The following is a 12,064-nucleotide window of genomic DNA, read 5'->3' on the forward strand; positions in this document are numbered from 1 at the left end:
TGTGTATTTGGAAGTTCAGCTCAGAAGAGCAGAGGAGTAGGTTAAAAGAAGTCATGGACCAGGCAGTGTCAGGTTTCTAAACAGAGCAAAGAAACTTCACAGCGGAGAGCCTTTCCAAAGGGGCTGGAAGTTACCGCGGCAAAGGCTTTTTCGCGGTTGTGAAGAGAGAGCGCGAGACCTGACCGAGCCAATAGGAGCCGAGGAGGAAGGGGATGGGTACGTAAAGCCAATCAGAGACCAGATGGGTGGGACTATGCTCTGGGAAGGGGTGGCCTACAGCAGTGTGGGCGGTGAAGAGTGAGACTCAGCCAATCGGAACCGAGTAGGGCGGGGCTGAGCTCCAGGAGGGGGCGGTCTCGGGGAAGCGAACAGTGTGGTAAGCGTGCTTTCAGCCTCACCTGCAAAAGCACCTGTTCCGGCGCCGTTTTTCCGCAGGGCGGAGGCGGCCTCGAAGGGGCACGGGGAACGCTCGCGCGGCTCGTCATGGCCTACCCGGGATACGGAGGAGGGGTGAGTCCAGGCTGCTTCGCCGCGGCCTCCGCCCCCTCGGGGTGTGGCGCCCTTGCAGGCGGTGCCAACGTGCCAGTCCGCCCTCGGTCCCTGCTTCCTTCGCTGGCCTCTGGTACCCGGCGGCTGCCGGCGCTCCGCTCGGTGCTAGTGCACGGGCCGGGCCGGGCCGGGCCCAGCGGGGAGCCGCAGGTATTCCGGTCCCTGAGGGCCCTTTCGGCGCGTCCGTGGCCAGCCAAGGATGTGGTGTGTTTTTAAACATTTCTTTCCTGGAATGGAGAACCACGCACTCTTCTTGTTCCAGTAATCTTTTGCGGTCCACCTCCTCCCCCCTCAGTTTTGCGAGACGTCCTCTTTCGGAATTTTCTGACCACTTCTTGTTTTTTGTCCTTTCAGTTACTTATGAATAAGTTAAGATATGCTAAATGTCTTCTAATCCTTGTTGTTCTACCAAGGACAATCTGTTCTTGTAGAGTTTTGGGGTGATGGGGTGGGGAGGGTTACTCTTTCTTACGTAACTGTTTATCTTCATCATCTTTGAGAGTTGAAAGTTGTCACTAGTATCCTGATGGCTTGCTTTTTCTTCTTAGAAAAGAGCCCAGACCTTCAGTACTTATGTCATGATCTCCAAAGTGGGGTGAGCACGTTTTGTTCACAAAATGAGCGTGCGGGCTGATCCACTGGGGGTGTGGGTAAAAAATAACGTATTTTCTATTTTTATTTCTATTTATTTATATCTAGAAAGAGAAATTGAGCTTTACTAATATATAATATAGAACTTAACACTGTCATTTGGCAGTGGTCTTCAAAGAGTTACTCAGACCCCTGGGAATACTTGGGAATTTTTTTTTTTTAAGAGAATGAGTTTCCAGACCCTCAACTTCCTCACGTACTCGCTCCTGGTCCTAAAATTGTTTGCTTGAAAACTTGCCAGAGTTCCCCCTGGGGTCTTGCACTTTACAATTTCTACCCCTCATCAGTCCTTAAACTTAATGGGGAAGTAATAAGGATAAATCCCCCTTCAAAGATTAGTCAAGGTGGCATAACCCATGGGGGTTTTAAAATTTCCGTGTCTTCTACATATTTTCATTAGGGTGAAGCTTGCTGTTAGATACGTAGTATTTTTATAACTATTGTGTGTTCTGAAGTCATAAAGATGATAGAGGGGGTGGTGAGAGTAGTAAGTTTTCATTCGAAGAATTTGGTACTACCTTACCCCTGCTTTTGTTAAAGAGTGCATGTATTTGATGGAGAGTCCTACTCTGCAAAGTAAAGACAAGACCTGTATGTGTTTTGAACATTTAAATGCCCTTTTCCATTTGCTTAAACATAGCAGCTCTTTCAGCTGTTCTCACACTCATCATTAGTAGCTGGAAGGAAAAGTAGCCTCGAATAGCTGAAGCATGTAGATTAGTGAGACTGATTCTTTTAAATGTAATGGAAATATTTAGAGATGCATTGGATAAAATTTACAAATAAAACATATGATTTCTTTACTCAGAGTATATTAATGAGATACTTAAAACTGTTTTATAAATCATATTACTTATAGTCAATCTGCCTCTTATTAATGTTTCCTATATTCTTTTAACAAAATATAAAATATGTTAGCTGCTAGACCTATTTGTTTTGATAGTATACTTTTATCTAATTAAGTGCATGATTCATCTCATTAGAAAATTCATTTCTGATAAATTTTGTCTTCTTTAACAATTGTTTATCAAAATTGTAATATATATATTTTTTACTTATTGTGTACTAATACAAATTATAACTCAATCTCAAGAGATTTTTTTCTCTGTTTCTCTGTTTCTCATTATGGCCACAGGAAATAAAACAAAATTTAAAATTTCAACTTATATAAATAGTTTTATTTTAGGTAAGTATGACAGGGATCAGTATTTTCAAACATGAAAATACATTTTAAGCATAAAACACGGATTAGATATTCATGGAAGTAATAGAATAAAAAATGAATTCAAAGAGTAAAAGGAAAAATGTAAAATTTCTAAATGTTGCAGAAAAGCCTTTTCATGCCTTTTTTAAAATGGATGGGAGCAGGTATCAGATCATTATAGTGTGTAGATAACAGAGGATACTTTCCAAAGAGTGATGCAAAATTTTATTTGTAAATCTTGAGATTTGTAATTATGTTGGGTATTGCATTTTTTTATAACTATTCAAACTTAAGATAAAAACTTTATATGTCAACATAAACTGTGAGGAAAGGTATATAATTTAAGAAAATTTTTTAGGGATAGGGAAGCAAAATGTTTGAAGAACCCTCGTGTAGGTGTTGGTGGTATCCTGAGGGAGGAGGTGGAGTTCTATACGTTGGCCTCTCACTTGTCTCCTGTCGGCCTATGGTGACTTATTACAGTTTATGTGTTCAGAGTTCTCTGGGGTTACAGATTATATGATCTAGTTTTAACTAACCATCACAAAATGGACAAGTAGTTTGAAAATTTCTGGGAAGAAACTAGAGATCAAAGATAATAATAAAGATTCAAAAATGTGCAAAATAGCATGAAAATGACATCATTGATACTTTTAAGTCCAAGCTTTTCTTTAGTCACATTATTAGGTAATAAAAATGATGATGTAATGATGAGTTTTAACTCATTTTAAACTATCAAGAAGACAATCTGAAATATGAATTTATAGAAACTATTTTTAGAGGTTAACCTTGTTGGCCAGAGGCCCCAGTTCCCCTTCACATCGGCCCTTCTACATGAGTCTTGGGCTTCTTCATGCTGGCTGTGTTCTAAGAGAGAGAAACAGAAGCTGCCAGTCCTCTTAAAGTCTTAAGCCTGGAACGGACATGGTGCAATTTCTACCATATTCCACCTGATGAAGCTAAAGCAGGCCCAGCCCAGATTCGAGGGAGTGGAGAAATAGTCTTTCCCTTTGCATGGGAGAAGTGGCAAAGAATCTGCAACCATCTTTAATCTGACCACTACTAGGCTCTCACATTTTTGGATTTGGGGGAGGTTAATGCTGGAAGTCAGGAAGAAAAGGTAGAAAGAAGGTCATTCCTAAGAACAGATTCTTCGTATAATACAGCTTGCCTGACTTTGGTTAAAACAAGTGTGTTGAACCCTCAAGGCACAAATGGCGATGCCACAGTAGAGCGTCCATACCCTGTCATTTGATACTACTTCAATATTAGCTTTTCACTAATATGCTTATATAAAAAGTTTTTCAGTTTGTTTTCTTATGTGAAGGTAAGGTGGCAAGAATCTTCAATGAGCCTTAAATTCTTGGATCTGTCTGTGGCCTTGATTACTCTCTGTGGCCTTGGAGGCCTTGGAACCAAAGTCTACCTCTTTGTTATTGCTACATGCTCTCAGAGCAAAAGCTGCGTTGGGGGTTTTGCTAATCTGGGTTTAGATTTGTCCTCTAAACAAAGGTTTTGACCACCCTCTTGAGCCCATTTCCTGGTGCTCCAGTATTCCTCCATACCTTTGCCCTTACCTGCTCCAAAGGCTCCTGCCTTTCCTCCTACCCTCCCTAATACTTTGAATTCTTTTCTCTTTTTGCCTTCTGGCAATTTCTGCTCATCCTTCAAGGATGCGGGTCAGGATGATTTTTGTTCAGATTGGAATAATGAACTTTCTAACATTCTTGATACTTTTTCCTCTTCCTGACTCATAAAAATACTGAGTAAAATGCCTTTCTAAGGTGTTAAAAATGTATACCAAAAGTGAAAAGAAGAGAGAAACCAGAACTCTAGGAGGAACAAACAATATGTAGCCTCTGGGGTCAGACTGTCTGTATTTGAATCATCATTTGCTTTTTACTCGTTATTTGACCTTAACCAATTCAGGAAACTTCTTAAAGTTTCAGGTCCTCAGCTGCTAAAAGGCCATAATACTTTTACCTCATAGAGTTGTTGGAAAATCAAATTATATCATAGATGGAAAGTACTCAGAACAGTACCTGGGATATGAAAAGCTCTCAATAAATAGTAGCTTTGTGTTTTTGTTGGTATTCTTGTGTTTGTTATTCTTAATAGTTTTTTTTTTTTTTTTTTAAAGATTTTATTTTTCTCCTTTTTTCTCCCCAAAGCCCCCCGGTACATAGTTGTATATTTCGTTGTGGGTCCTTCTAGTTGTGGCATGTGGGACGCTGCCTCAGCGTGGTCTGATGAGCAGTGCCATGTCCGCACCCAGGATTCGAACCAACGAAACACTGGGCCGCCTGCAGCGGAGCGCGCGAACTTAACCACTCGGCCACGGGGCCAGCCCCGATTCTTAATAGTTTTTAAGAGGACTGTTGTTGGAATTATCACTTTATTGATCTGTTCATTGGGGTCTTGCTTTTTTAAGAATATTTTCTGGTAGCGAGAGTGTTTCAGCCCTATGCAGCTTCCCATGATTAGGTCACAATTGCATTGTGTTTACCATGTATTCTTCAAAGTATGTGTCTTGAGATTTACTTCTACTTGGTTTTACTATAGGTGAAATTTTCTTGTATTTTTTACTTTTGGTTTATTTCAGTGATGATGATGGTAAACACTTTTTAAAATTGTGCCTCATGTTCATCTGTTAGACTAAGTTCTGAGAGGCCAGAGACTTCTTTTTTCTTTAAAGTTCTTTTAATGCTGGATAACATGTTAATGGACTGAATTATGTCCTAATGGAGGATGTCTACCATTTTGTAGCTAACAGCTTTTGTGATAGTGAATCTGGAAGCTTTCGGTAACACTATTCTTGCTTCTCAAAGGCCTTCTCATAAATATTTTCTTTTAAAGTAACTTTAGTGGAAGATAGGTAATATTTGTATTAATAACTTTCTCCTTTTTCACTCTTATAGTTTGGAAATTTTAGTGGTCAGATGCCAGGAATGCAGATGCAAATGGGACAGCCAGTGCCAGGAACAGGGCCAAACATGCTCCCTGGTGGATATTCTGGGTACCCAGCATATTCAGACAGTTATTCCTCAGCGGGAGACCCCATGTGGACTTACTTCACTGCTGTTGCTGGACAGGTGAGATGCTAAGTGGATTGCACAAAGACCAATTTACAAAATGATTGCTATTTAAAAGAAATGTGAACTCTTTTCCTTAATATATCATTTTAAATGTATATGAAATTTGTGTTTTAAACTAGACTGCTTTTCTTCCTGAGATCAGAGATGAGGGTAGTCATAGTTATTTCATTTTTAAAAGTCTGTTGGTATAATGCTTGACACAAACTAAAAGAGGAAACAGGGTGATGCATGGAGACTAAGCCAGAGAGGATTTGAACACAGATCTGCCTGTAAATCTCCTTACAGAAGCTGGGCCAGAGTATCAGAAAGGAGACTTGTAAGTTGTGAGTGGTTCTGGGAGAGTCTTGATGGTAAGGCAGATCAGGAAAAGGTAAAGAAGACAGGCCAGAATGGAGGTCCAGACTAATGAGCAGAGACAGACATTCAGACTTAAGCCCTAGTCACAGTCCATATCTTCTTTTATACTGGTCAAGAAAAATATATTGAATAGTTAGAATTTTGTAGAACTGTGATAACATTTTTCCTGCATTATTCATTCACTTAAGTGTTTACTAGATCTCATATGCTTTACTAGAAATAGAGGATATTTTCTTAACATACTTTTCAACTTTGCTTTCTCTATAAACTTTGTTCTTCCTATACAAAAGAACCTATATACTCTTCAAGGTTCCTTCTTCTGTGTCTCTGGAAATATAGAATTTAGAGAAAGGTCCTCTGTGCACTAAGCAGACTTCTGTGTGAAGTGTTACAGAGGAAGCTCATACTTGAACAGAAATTATCACCAGACCACATTGAATTAATTTCCCCTCCTTTAATTGGGTTGGGCTAGATTTTTAGTAAATTCAAATTTCTCTTTTCTAGAAAGTTTTAAGTTTGAGCTTGTTGTTTTCACAATGCATTATTTTGATAAATGAGAAAAAATTGATGAGCCTTAGTAATTCTCATTAATTTTGTCCTCAGATAGAACACCATTTTCCTACTTGAGAAAAGTTAAAGGAAAAAATAATTTGTAACCATGTTATCTTTGGTGTACTAGAAGGTAGAAGATGTTTTTTAAGTTAAAAAACAGAAAAATCATTTTCTACCTTTGTTTCTATTCTTCTGTTTTAATTATTTGTAAAGGATTGCCTTTTAAAATTTACTTTCTGATAATTGACAACGACCAGGCATTTCTGTCTTCATTTCACTGAGATATTATTGACAGTGGCAGCTGTGAACTTCATTCATTGGGGTTTTTTTTGTTTTTTTACCTGAAAATTTCTTCTTAGGTCATGTTAGAAGTGTATAATTTTTAGTCTTGAAATATAATAATGATTTGATATAATAGGGAAGTAGGTAATTGTTGATTAAATAAAAATTCCTTCTAAAGTCTTTATCATTGGAGGAGAAATTTCTAACCCAGCTCCCAATCTAAAAATATGGCTAATTTTTTTAAAGTATGATTTTCTAACTACAGAATTTAAAATTTTGTAAGCAAATTTCCAAAAATATGCATGACAGAGAAAAGGGCACTAAGCTACTTTGTGTAGGAAATACTACATGGATGGTCCATTAAGAAGAATGCTTCTCAGTATTTTTTAATTCCTGTGTTAGAACTGCTGGAATTTTTGTTATAAGGAGTTCCTTGCTAAAGATCCATAGACCATGAATGTTTATAATACTTCTTAGAAGTAGTTTGTAAAAGTTTTTTTTGTTTCTTAGGTCTCTTACAAAGTACCTTTTTTGGGGGGCAAGTGAGGAAGATTGACCCTGGGCCAACAACTGTTGCCAGTCTTCCTCTTTTTGCTTGAGGGATATTCGCCCTGAGCTGACATCTGTGCCAGTCTTCCTCTATTTTGTACATGGGACACTGCCACAGCATGGCTCGATGAGTGGTGTGTAGGTGTCCCTAGGATCTGAACCTGTGAACCCCAGGCCACCAAAGCAGAGTGCACGAACTTAACCACTACACCACTGGGCCAGCCTCACAAAGTACATATTTTAAATTTGCCTCCTTGATCCTTTCTCAGAGCTCTTGTTTTGCATTTGTGACAATGTATGTGATACTTCCAGGTAAATTACTCTGTATTTTTTTAGAAAATAGAATGAGGTACTGAATCATAATGAGAATATTCAACCTGTTTTGCTTCTCTTGTGATTTCTTGTTTGCATTAAAAACTTTTATTTTCCATAAGTTCAAATAAGAATGTTTGGTCAGTAATCAGAAGAATAGCAACGAAATGTAGGAGGACTCTAAAATTTTGCTGGGGGTAATGGTGGTGGTCAAAAAAATATTTGTCCTTCCACTTAAAGTTTCACTATCCTGTAGAAATAATCTGCCCCAAAAGGGGCACAAGGGGAAAGTTTTTGAGACTTTTCAGAACACATTTGAAGCATTTTTCTAACTATTTTAAGTAGAAGTACAATGATTCTCACAAGATATTATTTTGAGCTATTATAGGACAGAGTGATTATGCTATTTTTCAGAAGCAGAGAAAATAAATTATATTTGAAATGCTTAAAAAATTAGTAGAATGTAATTTGTGAAAAAATTGTTCATGTTGTATGATGTTCTTTGCTGTTAATATTTCTGTAATTATATAGTTGATAATAGAATAATGTTTTGAAGAATGCATATTTATATAACTGCGCGGTAAATCAGTCTATAATTATTTTTTAACAGGATGGTGAAGTGGATGCTGAAGAACTCCAGAAATGTTTGACACAGTCTGGAATCACTGGAACTTATTCTCGTGAGATCTCCCCCACCCCATTAAAATTGGAATAGGAATTAATTTTCAGACGTTTTTGTCCCTGTACTTAAAATATTTAAAAAAAAATTTTTATCACAGATATATATACGCGTAGTTGAAAAAGTCACATAATTCTCCAAAGCTTGTAATGAAAATAACTATTCATCGTCCATTTCTATCTCTCCAATGTTAACCACTCATATTTATTTCTTCTTCCTTTCTTTTCCCTTCCCCCAAGGAAAAACAGTTGCTTCTGTCCAGAAGCTCATTTTTTTCTTGCTTGGTCGATTGCCATACACTACCAGATGATTTATCTATATCCAGTCTCATCCTTCTATAGTTTGTTCATTGTAAACTAATGCTCTGAAATGGACATTTTAGAATTGCCCCTCTGCTCCTGAAAATCCTTCAGTGACTTCAGTTAGGGTGGCATTCAAGACTTTCATGATCTGGTCTTCATCTGCCTTTCTGATGTCATCCTATGCCACTGCTTCACATAAATCCCAAGCTTGAACTAAATCTCTAACTCTTTCAAGTTTTGTAATCACAGTATATGCCAAACTTCTACTTAAACCCAACTTGTCATTTATGTTAGGAAGACCAGAGCTGTTTTCCCCATGACAATAATTTTCACTTATTTTATAATTGCTTATTTAATTACCTAAATCCCTGTGCTAGATGTGAATAGTTTGAGGGTAGTAATTTTTACTTTAGCTTTTTCTTTTTTACTATGGATGCCTAACATTTCATCAAAGTTTGTTGATGGAGTAATTGTGTGTTTTTGGCAATTTTTAAATATTTCGAAAATAGAAATTATCATAATTTTACATAAATAAAATTGGGCAAGACAACAATTGGAATAATAAATATGTTTTATAGCCTTCAGTTTGGAAACCTGCAGAATTATGATTGCCATGTTGGATGTATCCTTGAATAAAAATAGAAAATACTAGAATATAGAATAATTGCTTCTGAATATTAAGGCAATTGTTGGTTATAAATGACCATAGTAAGTCAGAGAGTTTAAAAATACTTTGTAAGATCCTGTTTAAATTCATGCTTTTCCTTTTTTTACACAGAAATCTATTCATATGCTAAATTTGACTAACTCTTACGAAAGCATCCTAACAATTTTTTAGTCAGTACGTTGGAGTTTGGGGTCAGATGAATTCTCTTTGGTATCAGAATTTATGTTTCTTAATAAAACTATCAGAGAGATTACACAGGAAAGATGGGATTTAATGAATTCAAAGAACTTTGGGCAGCTCTTAATGCCTGGAAGCAAAACTTCATAACTGTTGATCAAGATCAGAGTGGCACAGTAGAGCATCATGAATTGAATCAAGCTATTGCTGCTATGGGTAAGAATATTAACATTCTTTAGAATCTGTCCAGGTTGTCTTTGTTCTTAGATCAGATGAATCTTAATTGTTGCAATTTGCTAGGTAATAAAGAGAGAGATTATTTGATCCGCAGTTACCTAGTTTGATTTCAGGGTTGTAGATAAATTTTGTCTTTAGACCTTTAACAAAACCATTTATCTATGACTTTTTCAAAAGATGGTCATTCATGCATTCTGGTTGATAAAATAATTTCTGAATTTTCTCTGTTGAGTATATTAAATTTATTCCTCTAATTGTTAGTACTCACTTAGCATTTACGTTGTGTTCTTTGCTGACTTGGTAAGATCTTTAATTTGACAACAAAGGCTTATCTCAGTCAATTACAGGTCTCCATATCGTAGTCTAGCTTTTCAGCAGTCAAAACCATGTTTTTTGTTTTTCTTCTTTTTCTTGTGTAGTATAGAACACACACTAGAGATAAAAATATCCCAAAATGGGAAGTCTGCATTTTAGAATATGTTAAAAGAATGTAACTTTTTAATCAAATCTCTGGTAAGCTAAGATTCTCAGTCTACTTTCTTTCAAAAAGTGCTAATATGCAGTGGTATTTAATTTGCTTAGAGTTAATGCAGTTGTAAGTAGTCCTTTTAATTGTGTTTACCCTTGTCATTTTAATTTATACTCATTTCTAAACAAAATACATTTGTAAGAAAATTAACTTTTTGAAGTTAAAATCTGAACCCAATGCAAATTATCTCAAATTCTAATTTAAAGAAGTGACAACCAGTGATTTGTTTTATAAGTGGATATTTTAATTTAACAGATGGTGATTTTAGGGACAATCCTGGCCGTATAAAGAGGCTTAATACCCAGTGGTTTAAACTTGGTCTTTAATTCAGCATAACGTTGGAAAATTAATATAACCTTTTGCAAAATGGAAAGCCACCAAAGAGTTCACATAGGCAGTCGAGGGTAACAAAGAGGTATTCTGGATTATTCAAATTTAAGATCTTCAGATAGGTTTAAAATTATTCATATTATTTTGCTTAGAATGCTATGGGAAATCTTAAGAATTTTATCAGTACCACATCCAGATCATACCCCTCTAATGGGAAGTTCAAAATGCATTGTATATAATTATATTAGTTTGCATGTTTTACTTCTATTAATTTATGCCTTTCCTTTCACCTAGTTTCCTGGATTACATTTTATTATAGCTACACATAGAATTTTCCTATTGCGTTTATTTTTATTGCTTTCCCCTTTGAATGAATTAGTGTCTTTTGTGTAGATCTACTAATCTGGTAATATATGAAGACAATACTTCTGGGCCAGCATTCTTCACAGTAAAGTGTACATGTGTCATTAAATTCACAGGACCATCTATAGGGGCGCAGAAAGTAGAATATATTAATTTATATTTCTAATTATTTTTATTTTATTTTTTAAATTTCAGTTTTATATATTTTTAAAATGTAAATAATCAGACAGTAATGCATGTATAGAATTTAAAATTAAATTAATATGCCTGTTATGGGAGTGAATGATCCAAAACATTTTACTGATAAGAGTATGTAGTCAAAAACTTTTGGAGTCACAGGTCTAAACAACAAAGAACCGAAAAGATAGTGAAAAGTCTGTGGTTAAGATGAAAGTCTGTGAAGAAACAGAAGAGGGGTTGTGGGACAGAAAGGAATAACATTTTCATATTTCTTCTCCTTCTGAATAACCATGTTGATCCTCAGATTTTCTTTGGCCACAAAAGATACATATAAGTAATATATTCAGTGGGAATTATAGTATTTGAATGATAGCAAAGATCACTGGTAATCTTTGTTTTGATATTCTTTAAAGAACTGTAACATTACAGAATTATTGCGTACAGGTGTTCAAAAGATACAAATTTCCCATATAAAATAAGTAAGTCATGGGGATATAACATACGGCATGGTGATTATAGTTAATAATACTGTATTGCATATTTCTAAGTTGCTAAGAGAGATTTTAAAAGTTCCCATCACAAGAAAAAATATTTTTGTAACTATATGGTGATGGGTGTTGACTTATTATGGTGATCATTTGACAGTCTGATCATTTTGCTATTGGATCATTTGGATCAATATAAATTTTCTAATCATTATGCTGTGAAACTCATAATGTTAGATGTCAATTATACCTCAATAAAAAACTAAAAATAAATAAAGCACCTGAAGAGTAAAAAATAAATAAACTTTCAGAATTGAAATATTGAAGCACTTAAAACTATGAAATACTCTAGACATTATTTCAAAATCAAAATATATTTTAAAGACACAGAAAGATAATTATTTTCTTTTCCTTAGCTTCGACTTTATCACAAAGATAGAATTGTGATATTTATTTACCACTTAACTGTTAGTAATGAAGCCTCTCTCTGATCCATTTCATTATGAACATTTTGTTTCTAATATATATTTTTATGGAATGTATCTTGAAAGTTATTTTATGACT

At 35.7% G+C, this 12,064-nt stretch overlaps 1 protein-coding gene across 5 annotated transcripts in view; it reads left to right on the forward strand.

Moving 5' to 3' along the window:
* Positions 1-12,064, forward strand: part of GCA (grancalcin) — a 44,241-nt gene that overhangs the window by 18,354 nt on the left and 13,823 nt on the right. For 2 of the 5 annotated variants that reach the window (XM_070581426.1, XM_070581427.1), the window contains 4 exons: positions 5,323-5,496; positions 8,162-8,231; positions 9,111-9,154; positions 9,445-9,592. In XM_070581426.1, the coding sequence (XP_070437527.1) occupies positions 5,344-5,496; positions 8,162-8,231; positions 9,111-9,154; positions 9,445-9,592 (415 nt within the window). In that variant the 5' untranslated portion in view covers positions 5,323-5,343. Of the gene's footprint in view, positions 1-247; positions 511-589; positions 754-5,322; positions 5,497-8,161; positions 8,232-9,110; positions 9,155-9,444; positions 9,593-12,064 lie in introns of those variants that run through there. The other 3 variants (XM_008525451.2, XM_070581425.1, XM_070581428.1) reach the window with 3 other exon arrangements.

This window comes from Equus przewalskii, chromosome 17 (assembly GCF_037783145.1).
Source record: "Equus przewalskii isolate Varuska chromosome 17, EquPr2, whole genome shotgun sequence".
Lineage (NCBI taxonomy): Eukaryota > Metazoa > Chordata > Mammalia > Perissodactyla > Equidae > Equus > Equus przewalskii.